Raw genomic sequence first — 27,434 nt, 5'->3', positions numbered from 1 at the left:
TATGACTTTTTGTCGTTATTTCGCTTTATAACTTATTTTTGTCTGCTCAGACTGGGTCAAATATAGACATATTACCGAGAGATGTACCGTATTTTCCGGCGTATAAGACGACTTTTTAACCCCTGAAAATCTTTTCCAAAGTGGGGGGTCGTCTTATACGCCGGATACCGCGCCCATTCCACAGCCGCGGGCGGGAGGAGGCCGGGAGCGGGATTGAGGGGGGGGGAGCAGACCCGCGCTCACTTTCGGCTCCGGGGACTGCGGGTGGCTATGGCGCCGAAAGGAAAAAGAAGTTGCTGAGCGTCCCTTCGTCGTAAACCCGACGGGAGGCGATGCCGCAAGACGCTGTCTCCTCGAGCGCTCCCTTGCCTCCCGAACTCCCGCCTGTGAAGAGAAACCAAAGGGGGAAATAAAAAAACAAGGCGTCCGGCGAACGGCAACCGATTCCGGAGCTCCCTCGCCGGCTTCATCGACGCGCTGCTGTTGCTGCTGTCGCTGCCGCCTGAGGCGGCAGCACTCGAATCTGGCGTGCTGGAAAATGTGGAGGCAGGCAAAGATTTTCCACCACGCCAGATTCGAGTGCCGCCGCTTCAGGCGGCAGCGACAGCAGCAACAGCAGCGCGTCGATGAAGCCGGCGAGGGAGCTCCGGAATCGGTTGGCGCTCGCCCGACGCCTTGTTTTTTTATTTCCCCCTTTGGTTTCTCTTCACAGGCGGGAGTTCGGGAGGCAAGGGAGCGCTCGAGGAGACAGCGTCTTACGGCATCGCCTCCCGTCGGGTTTACGACGAAGGGACGCTCAGCAACTTCTTTTTCCTTTCGGTGCCATAGCCATCCGCAGTCCCCGGAGCCGAAAGTGAGCGCGGGTCCGCTCCGCCCGCCCGGTTTGCAAGCAGCGGAGATCCCGGGCTGCTTGGCCGAGCGGGGCTTCCATTCAGGACGGGGGCAGGAAGGAGGGAGGGAAGGGAAACGCAGCCCTTTGCCTCAGCCCGCCGGCTCCTCCAACACCCCGTTGCGTGCTCACTCGTTCGTTCGTTCCTCCCCCCCTTCCTTTCCCTCGCCGCCGCAGCACAGAAGGGGAGCGAAGGCATGTGCGTCAGAAGAGGGCTGCTTGGCTGAGCGGGGCTTCCATTCAGGACGGGGGCAGGAGGGAGGGAGGGAGGGAAGGGAAATGCAGCCCTTTGCCTCAGCCAACCGGCTCCACCAACACCCCGTTGCTCGCTCACTCGTTCGTTCGTTCCTCCCCCCTTCCTTTCCCTCGCCGCCGCAGCACAGAAGGGGAGCGAAGGCATGTGCGTCAGAAGAGGGCTGCTTGGCCGAGCGGGGCTTCCATTCAGGACGGGGGCAGGAGGGAGGGAGGGAGGGAAGGGAAACGCAGCCCTTTGCCTCAGCCCGCCGGTTCCACCAACACCCTGTTTCTCGCTCGCTCGCTCGCTCGTTCCTCCCCCCCCTCCTTTCCCTCGCCGCCGCAGCACAGAAGGAGAGCGAAGGCATGTGCGTCAGAAGAGGGGTAGTCTTATACGGCGAGTATATCTCAAATTCTATATTTTAACTAGAAAAGTTAGGGGGTCGTCTTATACACCCAGTCGTCTTATACGCCGGAAAATACGGTATTTGTAAATGGATTTTACTAGCTATTATCAATTCATTTTTCAATAGTCCCTTTTACTTCATTAACATTTACAGTATTTTCGGTGTATAAGACGCACCTTTTTACCTCAAAAAGGTTTGTCAAAAATGGGTGCATCTTATACACCGGATGTTGGCCGGTGGTCAGCAGCCACCATGGCTATCCCCAAGGCTGTTTGGCAGTCGGCAGCTGAAGGCCGGCGGCTCTGCTCTGGGAATGAGTGAGGTGCGTGGCAGCAGATTTGGAGAAGCGGGTGGGTGTCACCTCAATGCATCCAGCTGGCAGAGGAGCCCATTGGGCAGCGTCGATCATCCGATGGGATGTGGCTCGGCTCCATCAGCCCCCACCCCAATCTCCCGCTTTTGGGGGTTCCTTTGGGAGGTCACAGTGGTCAGCGAAGGCGCTCCGAGCAAAGCTGCCTCAGCTCAGGAATTCTGCAGCTGGCACCCTCTGCTTGGAGTGCCTTCACCGACCGCTGCGAAGAAGAAGTGGGGTAGGCTGCTGGATCGTCCCCAGAGAGACAGAGACAGAGGGAAAGAGAGAGGGGGAGCGAGACGGGGAGGGAATGTAAGAGAAAAGGAGAAAGAGAAAAATGAGAAACTGATGGAGGGAAAGAACGGGGGAGAAGAAGAACAAATGAGAGAGAGAAGGGATGAGAAGGAAAAAGAGAGGGAGAGGGAAGAGAAAAACAGAAATGAAAGGGAGAGAGTGAGAGAAAAATGAGGGAATGATTGAGAGAGAGAAGGGGAGAGAAAGAAAAATGGAGAGGAAGTGGAAAGAGAGAAAAAACAGAAATGAAAGTGAGAGAAATGAGCGGAAAAAGGGAGATAGAGGGAGAGGTACACAGAAATGAGAGAGAGGGAAAAGAGAGAGAGAACTGGAGAGAAAGAAAGAAAAGGGAAAGAGAGAGGAAGGGAAGGAGATGAAGGAAGGAAGGAAGGAGGAAGGGAGGAAAGGAAGGAAGGAAGGAAGGAAGGAAGGAAGGAAGGAAGGAAGGAAGGAAGGAAGGAAGGAAGACATTTCCCACAGAAAACACCAGGAGCCACAAACCCACCCCTTCGTGGCTGGAGAGGTTAATATTACACTGCACACCAATACAACTAGACACAAGAACAGTGTTTTCCCAAATGCCATCACTCTATTAAACAAATAATTCCCTCAACACTGTCAAACCTTTTACTAAGTCTGCACTACTAATACTACTAGTTTTTTTCTCATCATTCCTATCACCCATCTCCTCCCACTTAGGACTGTATGACTGTAACTTGTTGCTTCTATCCTAAGATTTTTATTAATATTGATTGTTTCTTCATTGCTGATTTGACCCTATGACAAGTGTTGTACCACATGATTCTTGACAAATCTATATTTTCTTTTATGTACACTGAGAGCATCTGTACCAAGACAAATTCCTTGTGTGTCCAATCACACTTGGCCAATAAAGAATTCAATTCAATTCAATTCAATTCTATTCTGCTATTACTATTTAATACTACAGTACACCATTTGGTTCAGAATTTTCCTTGTTTTCCTCCTCTAAAATCTAGGTGCGTCTTATACACTGGTGCCTCTTATACACCAAAAATACGGTAAATCACATCATTATATATTTTTTATGTTTAAACATTTAGCTTCAGAAAATTCAGTAGAACCTGCTTCTAAATAAACATGCTTAATATTTGGCTGCAAATATAAAATGCTTTTCTTTAAGCAACAAATAGGTTCCACTAATTGAATCCTCCCTTAACACAACATTCCAAGTTTTGGCATGTCAATAAATCTTGCATTTACACATTCCTCTCTTCCTCATACATCCACATTCATTCTTCCTTAGTGCAAACAATAGGTTGTCATCACATGGAACCAACAAGGCAATTTGTCAATAAATCCTGGGAAGCAGTACGCAAGAACAAAGAAGAGCAAAATTCATGCAGTTTGGCACTGCATATCAGTAAATACATTTAGTTTTAACTTTAATGACAGTAAATGACTTAGTGATTAAGATCACATAGGAAAGCAATGATTTAGTTAACTGTACCCTATGAATTGCTATTGACTGGGCTTACTGTATATTATATGGTAAATAGTAAATCATGGTATACAAATCATAATGGCTAGGTTTCATATATGGCAAGCCAACATTGTGGCTTAGCTTGATTAGTAAACCTAATCAGGACATATGCATCATACTGTACATCATAAATGTATTTTACAGTGGTTGCTAAACAAGCTTTAAAGGTTGAGGTCACACATCATACTGAACTAAACCAAAACCAAAACAATCCATGTTTGGGTTACTATAAGTTCTGAAACAGCTAGTATAGTTTCCTATTTTAAATCAAAACACCATGTTTGTCTTAAAATGCTGTTAGCTAACATAATAAAAAGATAGAGCCATATTGAATAATTCAGGACATTGCAGAAATGAATTTTTATGACCTATCATTCACAGTAGCTGTTTTCCAGCTATTTAAAATATGGATTTTAAACAGCTTCTTCAATACTGGCTGCCTCTGAAGGCGTGATATAAAGTCGATTTATGTTTTGCCTTTTGATGTTCTTATATCCCAGCCTCTCTTTGAATCTCATGTTAATTTATTTCTCTAGCTGTTATTGAAATATGTCCCCGGTTTTAGAATAATTATCATAGCAAGTAAATTACAGTAGTCAGATTATGCTCACCAACCTGCTGTTCGTTTTTAAATTTTAAAGAACACAGCATGTGAAATCTTTTCAATTTTCACAGTTAAAGTTAAGAGGAAAGCAGAATGCAGCATTCAGTTACCAGCTTCTGAATCCATACAATATCCCTGTACATTTTCCTTAAGTCTCAAAATCAGAAATGGGTAAATTCTTCTCTTTGGACATGTTGAAGTTAATTTCCCATCAGCCTTGGCATGAGTAGTAAGTGGCAAAAGATGAAGTTAGAATTCATTATGTCAGGTGGTTTGCTAATAAGAATTCTTAGACTGTTTCTCTTTTCAGTCCCGCATCAAAGGAAATTACGCCCTTGTTTTAGAATTCTTCTCTACAAGGTGTTTTTCTAGAAAGCATGACAAAAATTTAAAGCAGTCATCATAAACATGCTTCATATTTTCCTTCTCTTCATTTTTGGAAGTACTTTCTTTCTTTTAGACTAGGCTGAAATGTAATTATTCCTAAGGACTAATTAAAATTAATTATGTTTGAAGGAACAGGTATAAATAGTTCAGGAATTAGTGTAAAGAACGCATAGTCTCTCTAATAAAAATACAATGATGCAATTTCGTAATGTATCATTTTCCATTTTATAGGAATTCTGACTGGCCAACCTGATATTTAATACTCCCAGTGGAACAGATCTGGAAGACGTAAAGAGTGAAATAAAGGCACACTTACTTAAATTAAATTCTGGATGTTTTACATAAGTATTGCTTAACTGAAATAAGAAACACTGTAGATTTTTTTTTTAAGTCCTAGATTTTACCTTTAAACATTCGTCATCTGTCAGCAATGCAGCCTGCTTCTCTACTTCCTGGCTTTCGACAAACCTGAGCAGAGGAAAAGAAAAAGCTAATTGCAAGGAAAAGAAAAGACCAACTTCAAACCTGGTAATTATTTATTTATTTTATTTATTTATTAGATTTGCATGCCGCCCCTCTCCAAGGACTCAGAGCTGCTTCCAACAACAGTACAATTTACAAATCCAATATTAAAAACCAGAACATATTAATAAACCTTTATTAAAAACAATCACACAATTCAGCAAACCATACAAAACGCGGAACAGCTGGGGGAATCAATTTCCCCATGCCTGGCAACATAGGTGGGTTTTCAAGAGTTTGCGGAAGGAGGGGGGGCAGTCCTAATCTCCGGGGGGAGCTGATTCCAGAGGGCCAGAGAAAGTTCTTCCCCTGGGTCCCGCCAAGTGACATTGTTTTGTCGACGGAACCCAGAGAAGGCCGACTCTGTGGGACCTAATCGGACGCTGGGATTCGTGCAGCAGAAGGCGGTCTCGGATATATTCTGGTCCGATGCCATGTAGGGCTTTATAGGTCATAATTTGAGGTTATGTTAATGAACTTGAGGTTACGTTCCAGCCCCTTAATAATAATTCCAAACTGAATCATACGATGAGGAAGGGACTTCGGAAGGAGAAATCAGAGATACAGTGATCCCCCGGTTATTGCGTCCCCGACCATTGCGAACAGGCTAATTTGCGATTTTTCAACCCGGAAGTGAAAACACCATCTGCGCATGCGTGCCCTTTTTTCTATGGGCACGCATGCGTAGATGGCGCCGGGCAAATCAGCTGCTGGGCGGCTTCCCTGGGTCTTCCCCCTCTTGCTGGCGAGAGGGCGAGCGGCGGGCATCAGCAAGGAGTTTCCCCACCGCCCACGCAAACTCCTCGCTGCCGCCCGCCCTTCGCCCGCCCACGCCGTTCATTCTCGCCGCTTTCCAGCTGAGTCCTGAAGCGAATTCGCTTCAGGACTCAGCTGGAAAGCGGCGAGAGCGAGCACGAGCGAACGGCTTGTCCGCCGCCCGCTCGCGCATCGCCCGCCCACGCTGTTCATTCTCGCCGCTTTCCAGCTGAGTCCTGAAGCGAATTCGCTTCAGGACTCAGCTGGGAAGCACGAGCGAGCGGCGCCAGCGAACGGCTTGTCCGCCGCCTGCCTGCCCGCTAGCGAGGAGCCGAAGATTGGGGGTGGCGCGGCTGTTTTAAAATGTCGCCGCCGGCATGGGGGGCTTGCCAGCACCCCCCGGACCCCCAACCCGGGTTTGGGGGGCTGCTAGGAAGCCCCCCATGCCGGCGGTGACGTTTTAAAACAGCCGTGCGGCTTCCCAATGAGTCCCGAAGACAAACGCGGAAGTTCGCCTTTGACGTTTGTCTTCGGGACTCAGTTGGGAAGCCGCGCGGCTGTTTTAAAACGTCGCCACCGGCATGGGGGGCTTCCTAGCAGCCCCCCAAACCCGGGTTGGGGGTCTGGGGGGTACTGGCAAGCCCCCCATGCCGGCGGCGATGTTTTAAAACAGCCGCGCCGCCCCCAATCTTTGGCTCCTCGCTAGCGCTGCGGAAGTAAAAACACCATCTGCGCATGCGCAGATGGTGTTTTTACTTCCGCAGCGCTACTTCACGAAAACCCGTTCGTTGCGGGGGGTCCTGGAACGGAACCCTCGCAATGATCGGGGGATCACTGTATTCTTATCCTTCTGAATTTCTAACTAGAAATATAGTGGGTTTTTGATATTTCTGCAGTTCCTCACCAGTTTCAACTCAATTCCAAAAAACAATTGTTCTTTTGTCAGCTTCTCCTGCATTCAAAACGATTCAGAAGTATCAGATGCTCCAGAATACAGCAGCACGTACAGTATGGGGTTCTCCCAAGTGACACCACAATTGTACGTGCCAGCTACTAGTAGGCTCCCGAATGCAATTCAAGATCGTAGTTATTACCCTTAAAGCCTTAAAGGGCACTGAATCACTTTTCCATTAGATTTGACAGGATAGGCATATTCCTCTTATGGAACAGCACCGTCCAAGAGGGCCCAGGAAACATCCCTCTCTATTGTGGTACCTGTCCTATATAATAACCTGCCCCAAGATCCAGATGGCATTTTGGAGGCTCATGAAGACATGGTTTTTTCCCTCTAAACATTAAGGTCTGGATGTTTGCAGAAGCAGAACATGTCTTTTTGTGTGTTGGTTATTGTTATTGTGATTACACTGCACCTTAGCTATTGTATTATTGTTGTTGTTTTTTATGCTATAATTTGTCTTGGTTTATGTTGGCTTTATAATGTTTTTATATTGACACTATTTTATTGTTCGTTTACCAGAATTATTCATTTAATATGAGTGGTCATATACATATATATTTAAATAAATTAATATGAAGAATGTTATATGCATTTGCAAATATGTGCAATTTAGGAAATTTATTTGCCTGCATCATTCACCTCAAATTGGAATGGTTTATTTTTTCTTAAATCAAAAAGATTTAAGAAATTGCAAAAAAAAAAATATGCAATGACAAGAACTTTAGCTAATGTATGTACCTTCTAAAAGATGGCAACCTTCGAATATTTTCAAACTGATTATGTGATAAAAGTTGTACTCTTTTCACAGATTCTTGCACTTCGCAACATAGCACACTGAGAGGGTGTGAATAAAAATGCTCCAACAGAGACAGCTGTAAGAACAAGGAAGTCCAAATATAAAGTGAAAATTTGAAAGAACACTGATCAAAACAATTCAAATATTATTGCAGCTTTTAGAAAAATAAACCCATTCTCCTGAACTATTATTCTGAAGCTGAAACAATATGCATTTTAATATAGTTGTAAATCAGACAGCAGGATAAACATGGCTTGCCTCCAAAAGTGGTGGGTGCTCCAACACTGGAGGTTTTTAAGAAGACATTGGACAACAATTTGTTTGAAATGGTTTATAGTTTCCTGCTTGAGCAAGGGATTGGACTAGAAGACTTCCAAGTCCTTTCTGTACTTCTGTTAATATTTGTTAATTGGACTTATATGCCGCCCGTCTCCGTGGTAACAGATAAGATGGTTTAGACCAGTGTTTCCCAACCTTTTTTGAGCCGCGGCACATTATTCATATTTTCAAAATCCTGGGGAACATTGAAAGGGGGGGGGGGGGGGCTAAATAAATATTTGGACAAAAAAACCTCTCTCTTCCTCCCTTTCGCTCTATTTCTCCCTCTTTCTCTCTTTTCCTTCCTTCCCTTCTTTCTCTCTCCATCCCTCTTTCTTTCTTTCTTCCTCTCTTTTTTGCTCTCTTTCTCTCTCCCTCCTTCCCTTCCTCTATGTCTTTTTCTCTCCCTTGCTCTCTCTCTCTCTCTGTGTGTCTCTCTTGCTATCTCTTTCTTGCTTTTTTCTCTTTCTTGCTCTCTCTCTCTCTTTCACTGTCTCTTGCTATGTCTCTTTCTCTTTGCCTCTCTTGCTATCTCTCTTTCTTTCTCTCTCTGTCTCTCTTTCTTTCTCTTTCTCTCTCTCTCTACCTCTCTTGCTAAGTCTCTCTTTTTCTCTTGCTATGTCTCTCTTTCTTTTTCTCTGTCTCTGCCTCTCTTGCTATGTCTCTCTTTCTCTCTCTTTCTCTATCTCTCTTTCTCTGCCTCCCTTGCTGTCTCTCTTTCTCGCTCTGTCTCTCTTTCTCTGCCTCTCTTGCTGTCTCTCTTTCTCGCTCTGTCTCTCTTTCTCTGCCTCTCTTGCTGTCTCTCTTTCTCGCTCTGTCTCTCTTTCTCTGCCTCTCTTGCTATGTCTCTTTCTCTCTCTCTCTCTCTCTGCCTCTCTTATATGTCTCTCTTTCTTTCTTTCTCTCTCTCTCTCTCTCAGCTGACTGCAAGCGGGAGCCCTGACGGCAGCAGCTGGACATGCTGCTGGACGCTGTATATGCCAGGCCCGCAGCGCCAGCATGTACGGCGTCCAGCAGCACGTCCAACCGCCACCGTCAGGGCTCCCGCTTGCAGTCAGCTGAGAGAGAGAGCTCCCTCTCGCCGCCGCCTGGAGCTCCCTCTCGCCGCCGCCATCTCCCCGCGACTGCCTGCGGCCGCTGCAGCCACCCCCCCCCGCTCCCACCGCCAGTGCCCTCCCGCCGGGCTCCAAAGGACACTTGCCGCCGACGCCAGAGAAGCTCCAGCTGGGCGAAGCGCTGCCGGTGCCTCCGCCCTGGGGCTCCCACTCGCAGCTGTCCCTCGGCTCCTGCCTGATGCCGTGGTTTTTGGCGCTCTCCTGCTGGGCCCCATAGAAGGAAGGCGAGAAAAAGGCGCGAAGAATGAAGCTCTCCTTCTTCCTGCCTTCCTTCTTTGGGGCCCAGCAGGAGAGTGCCGAAAACTGCGGCATCGAGCAGGAGCCGGGGGACAGCTGCGAGCGGAAGCTCCAGGTTGGCACCGGCAGCACCCCGCCCAGCTGGAGCTTCCCTAGGAGCTTCGCGGCACACCTGGCCGTGTCTCGCGGCACACTAGTGTGCCGCGGCACACCAGTTGGGAAACGCTGGTTTACACCACACAGGCACATACATACATATACATATATATAAGTCTTACGAACTTAATTCATTACATGACCAGGTTCGTAAGAAGAAAAGTTCGCAAGATGAAACAATGTTTCCCATAGGAATCAATGTAAAAGCGAATAATGCGTGCAATCCGAAAACTCACCCCTTTTGCCTCATTACCGCCGGCACTCGGATCCTTGTTTGGGGGCGGGTGGAGATAGGGGAGACAGTGCAGGCTGCCTGGAGGGAGCCTCGTGGGTGGATTGACACATGCAGGAAGCTGCCTGGCAGCTTGTCAGCCAGCGGCGCTTTCACCCTCCTTGAAAGTGTTTTCGGTGGCAGCGGCAGGCAGAGGGGAATCCCGGCATGACAAGGACTGGTGCTTCGGCCTCAGACAAGGCTCCCTGGTTCGCACTCCGTGCCTGGCACCCACTTCCTCCGGGGGAGTCTCTTCAAGGTGCCCAAAGCAGCTGGCTTTAACTCCCCACTCCCCCCGCAGGCTCGAGAACTGTCTTAATTGGAAGGAGTGGGGGAAGGAGAAGCGGAAGCGAGGAGGAGAGTGCTCTCCTCCTCCTTCTCCTATTGATCCCGCTCTCCACGGAACAATCAAAAGGTCAAAAAAAGTGGAAAAGCTTCTTGATTGGCAAGCGCAGCTTCTGGGGGTGAGGGCATGCATGAGCGGGCGGGGAGAAGAAGGAGGAGGAGACAGAATGAATGCCAGCAGCCAGGACCACGGCACTGTCCCCCAGACCCAATTCTCCAAACCCTTCCTAACTGCATGGCCGAGAGTGGAAAAGAGAGCCGAGGCCAGAGAGGGAGGGAACCTCCTCCCTTTCTCTTCTCCCCCCCAGCGTGGCAGCGGCATTCAGCAGGCTACCCGGTGTTTTTACTGGCCGGGAAACAGGCAAGGCGAGTTTGCAGACGGGTCCTTCCTTTCCAAGGACTTGGCAAAACCCTTTAGCTTCGCCAAGGCTTCCTCCCTCCGTCCGCTTGCTCCCAAGTAAAGGTCCTTGGCTCTTTCTCTCTCCCTCCCCGTCCCAAACGGCAGCCGTCCTCCTGCCCTGGCATTTCGAATCACTCCTCTTTTAAACGTCTGGGTGGCACAGCCAGACCTGGACAGGCTACCTGGCTTTTAAGGATAAGGGCAATGATTCAACAGTCCAATTCGGAAACCTGAAGGGGCCCCAACTTAAACCACAGCCTCCCACGACTCCTCTCCTCTCCAGCCCCGTCCCTGTAGAGTCTGGGTAAAAAAAACCGTGTAGCCCACCAAATGCCGGCGTCACGGTATACAGATCTAATTCCATAGCAATTTGTCTTTTAAAACAATGACCCAATATCTGGTTTCAGTATATGCAAAGTTAGATTTATGGTCTGATTAAAAAAAAAATGAGATAAAAGATGATCTAATCATCTTGACAATATTCAGATACTGAACCAATAAAAGAATAACAGCTACTTTGATAATAAGAACAGTACAACAAAACATGTTAGGTGGTTTCTGTCCCATTTGAATTGCAAATTGCAGACACGTTCTAGAAAAAGGAATTTTGGCTAACTGATCACTGAGGTAAGCACAACATGATGTCAGACACTAAAAAAAGACTTTCCGCTGAGCTAGGAATGTAAGTGTGATTAGCAATAGACTAGAATAACAAAGTTAGAAGGGACCTTGGAGGTCTTCTAGTCCAACCCCCTACTTAGGCAGGAAACTCTACACCACTTCGGACAAACAGATATCCAACATCTTCTTAAAAACTTCCAGTGCTGGAGCATTCACAATTTCTGGAGGCAACTTGTCCCAGTAATTACTTTTTCTAACTGTCAGGAAATTTCTCCTTAGTTCTAAGTTGCTTCTCTCCCTAATTAGTTTCCATCCATTGCTTCTTGTTCTACTCTCAAGTGCTTTGGAGAACAGCCTGATTCCTTCTTCTTTGAGGCAACCCCTGAGATATTAGAGCCGGGGTGGCGCAGCAGGTAGAGTGCTGTACTTCAGGCCAATGAAGCTGACTGTAGATCTGTAGGTCAGCGGTTCAAATCTCATGAACGGCTCAAGGTTGACTCAGCCTTCCATCCTTCCAAGGTGGGTAAAATGAGGACCCGGATTGTGGGGGCAATAGGCTGGCTCTGTTAAAAAGTGCTATTGCTAACATGTTGTAAGCCGCCCTGAGTCTAAGAAGAAGGGTGGCATAAAAATCGAATGAATGAATGGATGGATGGATGGATGGATGAATAAATAAACACTGCTATCATGTCTCCCTTAGTCCTTCTTTTCAACAACACTAGCAATATCACTTAGACTTATATACAGTACCTACTTCTGAGTAGGTCTTAATTATTTGAAAGGCTTGTTTGTATTGTAAGGACAATAGCAGGTCAAGAGGAAAGCCAAGGGAAGCAAGGTTTTGTTTATCATTTTATAAAAAAAGAAATATGACTAGATATCAAGAATGCTAAAATTAACACTGCACTAGAGATCAATCATATTGGTTTTATTTTGATTCTTCTGACATAAATTGTGTTTATGCAATCGACTCCCTCTGTAACCCTAGGCATCACTTTTTCCACTATCCTCCAGCCTTACAAAGTGAGGGAGACATTTCAAGGTATCACCTGAAGCCCACATTCATCCAACTGAAAAACACTGCTATATCAAAACTTGCTGATGGAAATTTATGCAAGACCCAATCTTTAAACTGACATTTTTTAAGATGGGAATTTAGTATATACTGGTAGGCCTCGAATTACAAAAACAATTGGGACCGGAATTTCTATAACAAAGCAACGTGGTTGTGAAGCATGTCAGCCTGAAGAAAAGCCTTTCCTTCTCTTCTTTGATTCTGAGTTCATCTTGTCTAATAGCAGAGTAGGCTGCTGCAATTCTCAGTTTCTCCTGCCGTCTATTTCTGTATTTTCCTTCTTCTAATAAAATCCAGAACTGACGTACCTTTGGCATTTTTGTGAAACAAGGGCTCCATTGTCCCATGTCCCTGAAATAGCAAAACAGTCCTTTGCCTCTGATCGGCCTTCCCAGTGACCAAAGTTAAAAATCAGAACTCTTCCACACTAACAAAATGATAGTCTAAACCAGATAATAATAATAATAATAATAATAATAATAATAATAATAATAATAATAATTTATTAGATTTGTATGCCGCCCCTCTCCGAAGACTCGGGGCGGCTCACAACAAGCGATAAAACAATATTGTACAGGCACAAATCTAATATTAAGAAAAAACTAAAAACCCTATCAATTTAAAAAACCAAACAGCACATACAAACCAAACATAAATTATAATAAGCCTGGGGGAAAGGTGTCTCAAATCCCACATGCCTAGCGGTATAGATGGGTCTTAAGTAGTTTACGGAAGACAAGGAGGGTGGGAGGAGTTCTAATCTCCGGGGGGAGTTGATTCCAGAGGGCCGGGGACGCCACAGAGAAGGCTCTGCCCCTGGGGCCCGCCAGACGACATTGTTTAGTCGACGGGACCCGGAGAAGGCCAACTCTGTGGGACCTTATCGGCCGCTGGGATTCGTGCGGTAGTAGGCGGTTCCGAAGGTATTCTGGTCCAATGCCATGTAGGGCTTTAAAGGTCATGACCAACACTTTGAATTGTGACCGGAAACTGATCGGCAGCCAATGCAGGCCACGGAGTGTTGTAGAAACGTGGGCGAATCTGGGAAGCCCCACGATGGCTCTCGCGGCTGCGTTCTGCACGATCTGAAGTTTCTGAACACTTTTCAGAGGCAGCCCCATGTAGAGAGCGTTGCAGTAATCGAACCTCGAGGTGATAAGGGCATGAGTGACTGTGAGCAATGACTCCCTGTCCAAATAGGGCCGCAACTGGTGCACCAGGGGAACCTGGGCAAACGCCCTCCTCGCCACAGCCGAAAGATGATGTTCCAATGTCAGCTGTGGGTCGAGGAGGACGCCCAAGTTGCGCACCCTCTCTGAGGAGGTCAATAGTCCCCCCCCCCCAGGGTAATGGACGGACAGATGGAATTGTCCTTGGGAGGCAACACCCACAGCCACTCCGTCTTGTCTGGATTGAGTTTGAGTCTGTTGACACCCATCCAGGCCCCAACAGCCTCCAGGCACCGGCACATCACTTCCACTGCTTCGTTGACTGGACATGGGGTGGAGATGTACAACTGGGTATCATCCGCATATTGATGATACCTCACCCCATGCCCTTAGATGATCTCACCCAGCGGTTTCATGTAGATATTAAATAGCAGGGGGGAGAGGACCGACCCCTGAGGTACCCACCAAGGGAGAAACCTAGAGGTCGACCTCTGACCCCCCCACTAACACCGACTGCGACCGACCGGAGAGGTAGGAGGAGAACCACTGGAGAACAGTGCCTCCCACTCCCAACCCCTCCAGTCGGCGCAGAAGGATACCATGGTCGATGGTATCGAAAGCCGCTGAGAGGTCAAGAAGCACCAGGACAGAGGACAAGCCCCTGTCCCGGGCCCGCCAGAGATCATCCATCAACGCGACCAAAGCAGTTTCCGTGCTGTAACCGGGCCTGAAACCCGACTGTTGAGGCCCTAGATAATCAGCTTCTTCCAAGGACCGCTGGAGTTGGAGCGCCACCACCTTCTCAACAACCTTCCCCATAAAGGGAAGGTTGGAGACTGGACGGTAGTTATTAAGCACGGCTGGGTCCAGGGAAGGCTTCTTGAGGAGGGGGCGCACAAGTGCCTCCTTATAAGGAGCCGGGAAGGACCCCCTCCCCAAGGAGGCGGTGACAATCTCCTGGGCCCAGCTCCGTGTCACCTCTCGACTGGCCGAAACCAACCAAGAGGGACACGGATCCAGTAAGCAGGTGGCAGAACTCACAGCTCCAATGGCCTTGTCCACTTCATCAGGTGTCACCAAGTCAAACTCCTCCCAGATGGACAAAGACGTTTAGCCCCAGTCACCTCGACTGACTCATTGTCAGCCGATACTGCTATGCAATTGGAGTCGAGTTCCGCTCGGATCCGAGCGACTTTATCAGCGAAAAATGAGTTAAATTCCTCAGCACTGCCCTGCAAGGGTTCCCCAACTCCCCCCTGATTTAGAAGGGAGCGGGTCACCCTAAACAGGGCAGCCGGGCGGGATTCCGCTGATGCAATCAAGGCGGCATGGTACGCGCATCTTGCCGCCTTGAGCGCCACTTTGTAAGTCTTAATAAAAGCTCTTACAAGTGTTCGGTCGGATTCGGACTTACTCTTCCTCCATCGCTTCTCTAGACGTCTCTTCTGGCGTTTCAACTCCCGGAGCTCCTCGTTGAACCATGGAGCTCTACGGGGTCTAGTGCCACAGAGAGGTCGCAGTGGCGCAATTCGGTCAAGAGCCTCCGCTGCAGCCTTGTTCCAGGCCTCAGCAAGAGACTCTGCCGAGCTGTGGACGAGCGAATCTGGTAAAACCCCAAGCGCCTTCTGAAAGCCCTCAGGGTCCATCAGGCGTCTGGGGCGGAACCTCCTAATCGGTTCCGCCTCCCTGCGGGGGAGGATTGGAGCCAGGAAGTTGAGCCACAGTAGAAAATGGTCTGACCATGACAAAGGCAATGCTTCTAAGCCCCTTAGTCTCAGACCACTATTCAATTGCTCCGAGAGGAATACCATGTCGGGTGTGTGTCCACCCTCGTGAGTCGGACCCTGAACTACTTGGGTCAGGTCCATGGCTGTCATGGTGGCCATGAACTCCTGTGCTAATCCTGAGGAACCGCCGAGCGACGGCAGATTGAAGTCCCCTAGGACAATGAGTCCGGGGAACTCCACCGCCAGCCCGGCCACCTCTTCGAGCAGCACAGGCAGGGCTGTTGACACGCAGCTGGGAGGCAGGTATCTGAGTAACAAGCCCACCTGAACCCCTAAGTCCAACTTCACAAGGAGTGGCTCACAACCCGCGATCTCAGGAGCAACGAGTCTACGCAGATGGAGGCTCTCCCTGGCTACAATAGCCACTCCTCCCCCCCCCTTCCCTGGGGTCGAGGCTGGTGCCATATCTGAAACCCGGCTGGACATATTTCCGAGAGAGGCACCCCTCCCTCTGGGCCCAGCCAGGTTTCAGTAACACATGCCAGATCGGCCTCCTCATCCAGGATCAGATCCCGGATGAGGAGAGCTTTATTCACGACCGATCTGGCATTGAGTAGCAGCAGCTTGAGCCCAGGACCCGGATTACACTCGTCACCAGGGCTCCGGTTTGAGCTCACGGGACCGGAACAAGGGATCGCTATTATACCAAAGAGAGTGAAATGCTTCCATGGTCCAGAAGGGTATAGTTTCACATTAACTGCCTGCATCCTGTGGGTAGGGCTTTGCTTGTTTGCGTAGCCAGTTTCTCACATCTGAGGACAGGTGCCATTTTATCGACCGGGTGTTGAAAACCCCTGGTCTAAACCAGGGGTAGGCAAAGTTGGCTCTTACATAGAAACATAGAAGTCTGACGGCAGAAAAAGACCTCATGGTCCATCTAGTCTGCCCTTATACTATTTTCTGTATTTTATCTTAGGGTGGATATGTGTTTATCCCAGGCATGTTTAAATTCAGTTACTGTGGATTTATCTACCACGTCTGCTGGAAGTTTGTTCTAAGGATCTACTACTCTTTCAGTAAAATAATATTTTCTCATGTTGCTTTTGATCTTTCCCCCAACTAACTTCAGATTGTGTCCTCTTGTTCACTTTCCTATTAAAAACACTTCCCTCCTGAACCTTATTTAACCCTTTAACTCTTCTATGACTTGTGGACTTCAACTCCCAGAATTCCTGAGACAATCATGCTATCTCAGGAATTCCGGGAGTTGAAGTCCGCATGTCATAGAAGAGCCAACTTTGCCTACCTTAAACCATTTTATATGTCACCCTGATTCCTAAAATATAATCTAACACTTCCCCAACTGTTTGTAAACAGGGACAACATCCCTATGGCGGGATATACAGAAAAGTATCTAAAGATTAAAAACTGAGAAATACTTTACCACATGCTGTTCTCTTTCATATTACTTTTTAATGTGTAGGAAAATTCCTTGCATGTAGGAATATTCAGTAAATCTCTCATCCATACACACCATCATCATTCATAATGAAAATCTGACACAAAGTTTACTATTTCTAAAGTTATTCAGTTACTTTCACTAACACTTACCTGAAATCCTTTGACAAAATTATGAACAGAAAAGTCATGGTATAAAAATATGTTTGTTAGCACCTGCAGAACCTTCTCGCTAATTTTGAATGGGAATTGACTCGTCAGAAGTAGCTGATGTAGAAGGGAAAAAAAACATTAATAAATTACGTATTTCTGAAATAAGATGACTAATTATTTCTACAGTTGGAATTCTCGAAGTCTTGGAGTTTCTTAATGGGGCCATAATGACAAATGTTTTTTTTTAAAAAATTCAACAGTACTGTATTAGTACTTTTGTATGAACTGAGCAACTCAATTGTTTTTAAAGAACAGAAAATAAGATTGAGAAAATAGAGGCCTAGTTGGCTTGATAGAAATAAAACCCCAAGTCCATACTTGTACTGTTCCAGAATATATTTTAATGCATAGCTGTTCAAAGGCAAATAAAAAGTACATAAAGTATTTTCTTAAGTAAGTGCAAGAAACTGATTTTGAAATGGGAGAACATTAATACACTTTTAAGATGAAAATAATTGTAACTGAAATGAATACCATTAAATCAAAATTCTGTGTTAAATGTCCGTTTTAAAAATAGACAAATATTTATAAAAATTACATGCCCCTTTCACTTCCATTACATCATTTGATGGATTTGATAGATTTCATATCATAATTCTATGACTACGTTCAGTATAATTAATTCCATTAGCAGAGCTGAAAATGTGGGTGAACTTTTTTTTCTTGTTGGCCCAGGAGCAAGTTTTAGAGGTGTAGGTAGACAAGTAGTCTTCTGCTTGCCAGATACTGGGCTTTACACTCAGATTTTCAGTGAGCAGTAGGTTTATCAAATTAAAATTTATTTGGTACATAGGTAACAGTTTGAGATTGGCTAATGTATATATTCCAGTGATTTCCTGGATCCATAACATAAAATGTACTATAGAGAAAATATCATTATATAATTACAGTGAAGGGCTACCAAACTTTTTACTACCACACTATGGGCGTGGCTTATGCAGGATGCCCTGCATTTTCTTTCATCATCTTTCAGTGCAAATTGGATACTCTGGGGTGGAGCTCCATTTTCGCTACCACACTGCGTTCCCCTTGTCCAGGCAGTAGCCCACCCCTGTGTAATTACTTGTTGAATAGTCCATCAAATGATGTAATGGACTAATTAACAAGTAATTATACAGGGGTGGGCTATACATTTTATATGATCTGAAATCTATGGTGGCAATTATAATAAAAAATATAGCACAGGTAGTCCTTGCTTAATGACTGGTCTTTTAGCATCTATTCAAAAACTGAACACCACTCCCAAGCTACCCATGATCTGATTTTTGAGTTACGTCTGCAATTTCTCTCTCTCTCACACACACACACACACCCAGTCACATGATCATATTTTGGGTACTTGATAACCAGCTTACATTTATGGCTGTTTATAGCATCTCACTGCATTTTTGAGGATTTTTGCCAATTTTGGGCATTTACTTCTGGTTTTTAGAAAAAAAAAACTCCTCCCATTGGAGAAAACAGGTTCACTTAACCGTGATGTTTGATTAACAATTACAAATCCACTTATCAACCGCTGCAAAAAAGCTAGTAAAATTGGTTATGGTCGTGTAGTGGCCCATTTAATAACTGCCACAATAATTCGGGGCTCAATTACGACAATGGGTTGAGAAAAACCTGTACAACTTTTCAAGAAAACCAACTTTTTAAAACTTTTTTTTAACAATGAACACCTATGAACATTTTGGTTTTATCAAGAATTTGCACAGAATATACCACACCTTCTTTTCTTAAAGCATTACCTTATCAATCACTTTAGTTAAATGTTCTTTAGAAGAAAGAGACTGGAAGAGTTCTATACATAACAAAGAGGACACGGAGTGAGGAAGCAGCTTATGAATGACCATCGGAGATGTAGCAATTCCAAAAATAAGGACCAGTGGAAATTCACGTATACAATGACTAAGAGAAAAATAAACAGTTGAGGAAAATTAAAATGTGTATAAGAGAATCAACAGTATTCTACTAATACAAACAAGTGACCAGCTTGATTCCAAGAGACTTGCTCTTTATATGTAATCATTCCATTTTTCTGATCATCATATAATAAGGTGATATATTAATATAATACAGTATATACAAAACAGAAATGCAGTCTGTAAAATTCCATACAGTCCCAGTCAGAAATCAGAAACAGAATCTTTAAAGTCCCTAGTTGGCTTTCATACTATACAAACCAGCTGTGTGTAGCCTGAAATCTCATCTAGTTGAATTGCACATTTGAATACAAAAATTTAATATAATTTATAAAACAGAAGACTGTACGTCTTTATCAGTATATAAATCACATCATGTCTGCTAATTTTAATAATTTGTCCATCTTCTGATGTTATGAAGAATAACAATATGCTGTGCAGCACATAGGAACTTTTTGGCTTGTGAGTTTTTAACTGAATATTTTTTTTAAATGTATTTATTGCTGTAAGATGATAAACTGCATGCCTAGTATTTATTTTTGTATTCCTATGGAATAATGATAGGATAAGCAAGTTAATAGCCGAATCAATTTCCAAAATTCTGAATTTCATTCTTCATTAATGCTGAGAAAATTAATCTGTGTATTAAATTTGCTCACAAGCCAGCTAATAAATATTTGCAAACCTAATGGTTGAATTGTAAAAAAAAAATACCAAGAATTGGAGTGTATTTTTATTATAAAACCTTCCCTATAATGTAAATTCCAGGCAAAGCTAATTCAGTCGACATCTGCACTTGTTACAAACAATAAAGGCAAACATGAATCCAATTACTATTTTTTCTCCTGTAAGAAAATGAACATGGATCAGAGTAGCTTCAATTTCTGATTTGTTATTATTACCTGCTCATAATTATGAAGTCCTGCAAAACTTTGGTTGTAAAACTTTCCATATCCTTGAAAATAATAACAACTGGAGGAGATTCCCAGTGTCTGGATGAAAATGTTGTCTTCTTACATGGAGATTCAGTATCTGTTTTCTGCAAATCATATTGCATATATTTTTAAAAATAATTGGGAGGAAAAAATACAGTCTCTTAGACCAGCGTTTCCCAACCGGTGTGCCGCGGCACAGTAGTGTGCCGCGAGACATGGCCAGGTGTGCCGTGAGAAGCTCCAGCTGGGCGGGGCGCTGCCGGCGCCCCTGCCTGAGTGTCGTCCTGTGGATGGTCTTGGGCTTCACAGTCGCTTCCTAGTTCCCTCTCCTCCCACCACCTGTGTCTCCCGCCGTCGCCTCCCACCAAGCCGTCGCCCGTTGCCGTGGGTTCGAGTGGGAGCTGCCGCTTCCCTCCGTCCAGCTCAGCCACGCTGACGTAGAAAGCACAGAGGTTATTGCCACCGCTTCTGCCTCCACTCAGGGAGCCACCGTGGTCACCGCGCCTTTTCCTCTCGCTCAGCTCAACCACGATGGCTCCCTGAGTGGAGGCAGAGGCGGCGGCAATAACCTCTTGGCGGAGGGGAAGCGCTGACGGGCTCTCCTCCTTCCCCACCCCCGCGCTTCTCTCCCGCCCTGGCTTTTGCTTCGCCCCATGATTTCCCCGCAATTTCATCCAGGCCACCTCTTGCCTCCTTTTGAACTGCGGGGAAATCTGCGGGCGAAGCAAAAGCCAGGGCGGGAGAGAAGCGCGGGGGTGGGGAAGGAGGAGAGCCCGTCAGCGCTTCCCCTCCGCCAAGCTGCCTGCTTGTCCTCGCGCCTCGTTGCTACCTCCTGCCTTTTTCCAGGGGCCTTTGGAAGGTACCCAGGGAAGGGGGGGATTGGGGGTGGCTGCAGCGGCTTCTCGTCCTCCTCATCGGGCTGCTAACACCCGCCCGGCCCCTCTTGCATGCAGTCCCTTCAACGAGCGCTTTTTTCTTCTCACAGCTGAGGCAGGATTTGGAATGTCGGGGGTGTGTGCGTGCGGGCTCCGCATCCCCCTGCCACCCGGAACATTTAAAATAAGAAAAACCTTCGCCGGCCTCCGCAGAGAAGAAAGGAAGAGAGAGAAAGAGAGAGAGAGCAAGAGAGACATAGCAAGAGAGGCAGAGAGAGAGAGAGAGACAGAGAAAGAGAGAGAAAGAAAGAGAGCTAGCAAGAGAGAGAGAAAGAGAGACAGAGAAAGAGAAAGAGAGACAGAGAGAGAGAGAAAGAGATAGCAAGAGAGAGAGAAAGAGAGAGAAAAAGAGAGAATGAAAGAGAGATAGCAAGAGAGGCAGAGAGAGCAAGGGAGAGAGAAAGACATATAGGGAGGGAAGGAGGGAGAGAGAAAGAGAGCAAAAGAGAGAGGAAGAAAGAAAGAGGGATGGAGAAAGAGAAAGAAGGGAAGGAAGGAAGAGAGAGAAAGAGTGAGGGAGAAATAGAGCGAAATGGAGGAAGATTTTTTTTTGTCAAAACTTTTCTTTAGCCACCCCCCCACCCCCGTTCAGTGTTCCCCAGGATTTTGAAAATGTGAATAATGTGCCGCGGCTCAAAAAAGGTTGGGAAACACTGTCTTAGACCATGATCTAAAACTATGGAATCCAAACAGATATCACCACATTTTCCAGCATAAAAGAAAAAAAATAGGGATGTAAGTGTAGTAAATAAATAAAAATAACAAAATAACATATAACCCATTTTCCTAAAATATTCATTTATTAAAATATGTTTAACTCTCATTCCATTTTAGCAGTAAAAACATTAGATATTTGAGGTGGGCAATAAGATAAATAAACAAGGGAGTGCCATGCAAGACTCAAATATACAGTATAGGATCAAAAAACATTGTTCTCCAGACATGTCTTGTAATGATGGGTGAGATCAACTCCAAAATGCTTATATTTGCATCACCTACTGAGAGCAATAGATTAAACATAAAGTTAAAAATCACCATAAAAATCCCAAAAGAAAAAAAGCAGTGTCTTTGTGTTTACAATGTACACGTTGCAAGAATATATAAAAGCCAAAATATTACCATCTCTCATCACATATTAATTTTATTTATATCCTATGTCTGGGAGCTGAAAGTGGCAAACATTACACTGCCCTATACTTTTTCTTCACAATAATCCTATAAAAATGTTTGGATTGATTCCTACGAAGAAAGACTGAAAAAAACTGGGTCCAATCTTAGAAGACTGACTGAGGGGGATTTCAGAAAATATGACAGGACTCTTTGAATAATAGAATTTGCACCCAGAATTCTCTGGTCCAATATTCCATAGTGTTCAATGTGGAATAAAGTCTTAAATAACAGGAAGACAGATTATAATGAATCTGCTTCTAGCAATAAGACAGAGGAACAAATTATTTAAAGAGGTTGTAACTTCCCATTTACTGACAACCATCTTTTGGCAATGTTTTGATTTGGATTCATGTACTGAAAATGTGGTTGGACTTGATTTCCTAAATAATCTCTTCAAACTTTGTAATTCTAGGATGCAAAATACCGTGTTTCCCCGATAGTAAGGCAGTGTCTTACTATCTTTTTACCCCCAAAAGCCCCACTGTGTCTTACTTTGGGGGTATGTCTTACATCTCCCCGCGCGCCTTCGCCTTCCAAGCTCCCCGCGCGCATTGCTTCCAAGCTCCCCGCGCGCCTTCGCATTCTCCCCGCGCGCCTTCGCCTTCCAAGCTCCCCGCGCGCATTGCTTCCAAGCTCCCCGCGCGCCTTCGCTCGCCTTCGCTCGCCACCGCCTCTTCCCCTGCCGAAGCTCAGCTGCAAGCGGCCAGCGAGGCCGATCGGATCCGAGGCGAGCGGCCGGAGCTGCGCCCTCCTTCGCCCGCCTCCTTTCCGCTCGCCTCGGAGCCGCTTGCAGCTGAGCCTCGGCAGGGGAAGAGGTGGTGGCGCCGCGGCGAGCGAAGGCGAGGGGCGCGCAGGGAGCTGCCGGAAAGGAGGCTGGTGAAGGAGGGCGCAGCTCCCTGCGCGCCCCTCGCCTTCGCTCGCCGCGGCGCCACCGCCTCTTCCCCTGCCGAGGCTCAGCTGCAAGCGGCTCCGAGGCGAGCGGAAAGGAGGCGGGCGAAGGAGGGCGCAGCTCCGGCCGCTCGCCTCGGATCCGATCGGCCTCGCTGGCCGCTTGCAGCTGAGCTTCGGCAGGGGAAGAGGCGGTGGCGAGCGAAGGCGAGCGAAGGCGCGCGGGGAGCTTGGAAGCAATGCGCGCGGAGAGCTTGGAAGGCGAAGGCGCGCGGGGAGAATGCGAAGGCGCGCGGGGAGCTTGGAAGCAATGCACGCGGGGAGCTTGGAAGGCGAAGGCGCGCGGGGAGAATGCGAAGGCGCGCGGGGAGCTTGGAAGGCGAGCGAAGCTGCAAGCGGCCTCGCTGGCCGCTTGCAGCTGAGCTTCGGCAGGGGAAGAGGCGGTGGAAGAGGCCGCGGCGAGCGAAGGCGAGGGGCGCGCGGGGAGCTTGGAAGCAATGTCATCGCCCCCCCCGCAATACCGTTTATACCGTGTTTCCCCGAAAGTAAGACATATGTCTTACTTTCGGGGTATGGCTTATATAAGCCGACCCCCCTGAAACCCCCCATATGTCTTACAATCGGGGGGGTCTTACTATCGGGGAAACACGGTATCTAGTAATAAATACCATGATACATATGTTTCCTATAATATTTGGGTTCACCTATCATTAATAAAACATTCCTAATTAAATATTTTCTTTCCAAGATTTACACGGAATATAGGAGACATACATAAAAAAAACCCTTCTTCATAAAAAAACCTTCTATCAAAAATACTATATTTGTCTTTCTACATCTTAGTAGTCCCTTAAAAAAGCAATTTAATCACTTTGACCCAATACCGAAGTTATGCAATGCCTACAAAATTTGGAAAAATATATCAGTATGTAAACTAATAATTTTAAAGCTTACTTTGATTACATTCTTATACCAATCGGTAAGCGATGCTACAGAGCAGCGTACTCTTCTGGGCAAATTTTTGGGAGATTCTTCTTCCTCAGAGGATTCCACCTCTACATCACACCCCATGAGCTGTATTATCAGCTTTTGCAGCAGCTGCTTTATGCCTTCCCCAATTCAAAAAAAATTAAAGAAAGGCAAAATTGAAAAGGCAATGAAAATGTGAAATATCTGAATTATTCAAAAAAAAAAAAATAGAATTATATTTTTCCAGCTCTTTTCACATAATGGGTTGTTGTTGAATTTGGGACCCTCCAACATAAACAAATCCAAATTCTACATTAAACCAACTAAAAACTTTATATGAAAAGGAAACCTAATTATACAATCTAAATTATTTATAGTAAGAAAATTTGCACAATAATTTTATTTTACTTAATTTACAGCAACATGAAGGGGGAAAAAATCTCAGCCTCCATTGGTTGCTGAAAGGCACTATGTATGTGCTTATTCACAGTTCAAAAGTAGTTTTTCTCCTTGAAATCTGAAGCAATGCACATCCAAACGGTTTTCTGCAGGTATTTACCATGTTGCTAAAATTATTATGGTGAAAGTCTCCGCAATATATTACAATGTTTACCTGGACATTCTTTGCCCTTCAATGACACCACAAAAGGAGTAATATCATCTCGAAGAACTTCAGATAGACTTTTAATCGTTAGTTCATGGTCTGTAACATTCACACCTAGGAGAAAAGAGAAGCCTGAAATACAGTATATCATTCTTCTTTATGGATAGCTAAAACCAATAAAGAAAATTGCAAACTCAATTTGCAATTCAAAACACCCATACAAACACATCCAATATTAATGAAGGAATAGCACTCAATGAAATTTTAATTGCAGGGCCATTTTCATGAGGAAATAAGGGGAGATGCTCAGGCTCTACTAACATTTCTGAAAAATGCTAGAATTAAGATTCATGGGCAAAGGCATTGGGCAAAAGAATGTCACTATACTCTGCACTGGCAACTTCTTTTACTTTAATTTAGGAGAACTAGGTCTTTCTCACAAAGATGAATTTCATAAGGTTTTTTTTTTTAAAAAAAAATTAAAGTCACAATTGAAATTTCTATTTGATAACAAAAGGTCGCATAAAATGCTATCCCCAATCAATTGTAATCAGCAGAAGTCAACTTTCATAGACATATAGATTAATCATTGCAAATGCTAAAGTAATCTAACATATAAGAAAATAAAAAAATATATAGTAAATCAATTGAGCTTTTAATTTAAAAAGAGCTGCACTTTATGGAAATTAGGCTTGTCCAACAGCAGGTAAGAGATAATTTTTAGGCACTAGGTATTATGCAATTATACATACCCTTTTCAACTGATTTTCCTTATGATAGCTTGTCTCATATCTAGAATATTTAAAGGCAGAACTCTGGGAGGAAAATCAATTTAATACTATTTTACATTCGCAGCACAAAAGCTAAAGAAAAGCAGAATGTTGAACTCTAGGCTGATTAAAACACAAATTATACTGTGTTCATTACACGTGCTCATTTAATTTTATTCTGATATATTATATATCTCACTGTGCAAGAATCTTAGAGTCGCTTAATTTTTTAAAATAAGATTAGTAGGTTCTACCTAAAAATCCAAGTGTATCTATTGCCATTGTAAATGGCGCCACTTGTTTCAAGATAAGTAAAATGTTTTTTTAATTTTTTTTTGCAATCATTTGTACATGCACTGCAATTTTCTGAAATAATTATAAACTTATACTGTATTTCATCTCTTTTATATAAGTCAATTTCTTTTCTTTTTGTTTCTTGAAAAACAGAAAGGAAAAAAATTCAAGCTTGTCAGAAGTAAAACAAAGTATAAAGCATATGATGTAATCAATGCAACAAAAAAGTGTCAATGACTATTAACTATTTTTTCACATAATAAGCAATGAGAGAACTCAATGCAGACATTTGAGTCTTACTATAATGCAGAATAAATATCAGAATGTAAATGACGTAAAGAAAAGCTTAGCACTTTACTTTAAGAAGAAGAAATAGTGAACCCTGTTAACCTAACTAGTATTATTTTTGTGATATTAGGAAGAAATACAGAAATGTATTTTTAAATAGCAGCCAAAATTGATTATTTTATAGTGCTGTATATAAAGAATGTATTTCCATAACTTTTAAAATTGTGTGTAGCATTATCATTCATCTTTTCCTTCCTTCTCTCAGGGGAAAAACAGATTGTACCAAAGACCATGAGATAATGGTGGGAATGGAAAAGCTGGAGATGGAGGGAGCTTAATCATTATTAAGATCATGTAAGATATATTTGAACTTAACATTTTAGCTCCCCTTGTTGTCTATTACACTGTAGATTGTGATACTGCAGTGGTCCTGTATTTTCAAAAACTAAGTAAAAATTAAAACAAAAATTGTGGATGGTCTGAAGCATCAAAGATTACTGACCTAAGAAAAAACAGGTGAATTATCCTAGAAAGAAAGAAAAAATGTGCTAAATGCACATTGGAAATAACCAGAATCTGGAACTGCAGGGAACACACATAAAATAACTTGTCAACAAATTAACTAAGAATGCATTAACGATTTACAAAATGCAAAGACTGGAAACAGGATAAAACATTGCTGTAGGGTATTTGAAATTGACCATGCCAAAGCTGATTTAAAATCACTATGGTGCTATACACAGGGATTATACAGAACAGTGAAATATAAAGCACATTATACTGTATACCAATGATCATTTAAACATGTTCCTTAAGAATTTAAAATCAAGTTAACTTCCAGTTTGTTAAGAAAAGAGAATCCTCTTCTTTTTACACAATTTACATGTTCCCAGGCACTCTTTCTCCAACTAGAGTAGTTTAAAAGTCAGACACAAAGAGAAACTCTTCAATAGTATATCACATTTATAGTGAGAAAAAATTGCTTATACAGTATATGGTTTTGCTAAGTTTGATGACATAACATCCTACCTCGCTAGAGCAAATATGTAGTTAAATTAATTAGCTGGGTTGACAAAGTACATATACTTAGGGTGTGTGTAACTCTTTTTTGAAAAAATGAGCCAATGATTAAAAAAAACCCTCTGTCTTTTATTAATTAAATCAAAATACCAGAAAAAGCACTACCTAGAACAACAGCTGCAGTAGGAATTTCACTGGACTTCATCCGACAAATCCATTCTGCTTTCTTTTCCTTGAAATCTAAGTGAGATTGTCTCAGAAATTTTATAAGGTTATCAAATAGGTTCTTATTTAAATCCTCTTGTAGTTGCTGTAAAAAAAAAAAAAGAGGCTCAGGCTTTTCAACTAGATCCCAGGAGGAGATCGGTAACCATTTTTTAAAAGATACAAAAAATAACTAAAATTATTACAAACTTAGACATATGAAGTATAAAAAAAATGTATTAGATTTTTATCGAAAACAAGACAGATTCTATTTTTGCATCTTAAGTTACAATGGATTCCATTATGACTCTATATCTCTAGCTGTTTCATTATTATTTATTTCTTGGATGGTCACTATCTCTCAGCCCAAATCACCTCGCAGGGTTGTTGTGGGTAAAAAAAGAGAGAGAAGATAGTACCGGTATTAGGTATGTTCATTTACTTGAGTTACTTATAAAGTAATAAAGGTAAGATAAAAATCAAACATATAAATAAATGTAAAAAACCTACTGGTTGAAATTCCTGACTTTTCAAAACCTGTTGTACAACCAAGTATATTTTTCCACAAATCTTTTTCTCAGAATGTTTTTTAACGACTCTAATTCCTCTAACTTA

The 27,434-nt window shown here is 44.2% G+C and overlaps 1 protein-coding gene across 1 annotated transcript in view; it reads right to left on the bottom strand.

Moving 5' to 3' along the window:
• ORC3 (origin recognition complex subunit 3) overlaps positions 1 to 27,434 on the bottom strand; it is a 63,189-nt gene that overhangs the window by 24,468 nt on the left and 11,287 nt on the right. The window contains 8 exon segments of the mRNA XM_070733187.1: positions 5,094 to 5,157; positions 7,664 to 7,797; positions 16,767 to 16,880; positions 18,569 to 18,728; positions 19,645 to 19,781; positions 23,625 to 23,779; positions 24,253 to 24,357; positions 26,781 to 26,925. Coding sequence (XP_070589288.1) covers positions 5,094 to 5,157; positions 7,664 to 7,797; positions 16,767 to 16,880; positions 18,569 to 18,728; positions 19,645 to 19,781; positions 23,625 to 23,779; positions 24,253 to 24,357; positions 26,781 to 26,925 — 1,014 coding nt within the window.

This window comes from Erythrolamprus reginae, chromosome 1, assembly GCF_031021105.1.
Source record: "Erythrolamprus reginae isolate rEryReg1 chromosome 1, rEryReg1.hap1, whole genome shotgun sequence".
In the NCBI taxonomy this organism is placed as follows: domain Eukaryota; kingdom Metazoa; phylum Chordata; class Lepidosauria; order Squamata; family Dipsadidae; genus Erythrolamprus; species Erythrolamprus reginae.
This window is presented reverse-complemented; position numbering and strand designations above follow the sequence as displayed.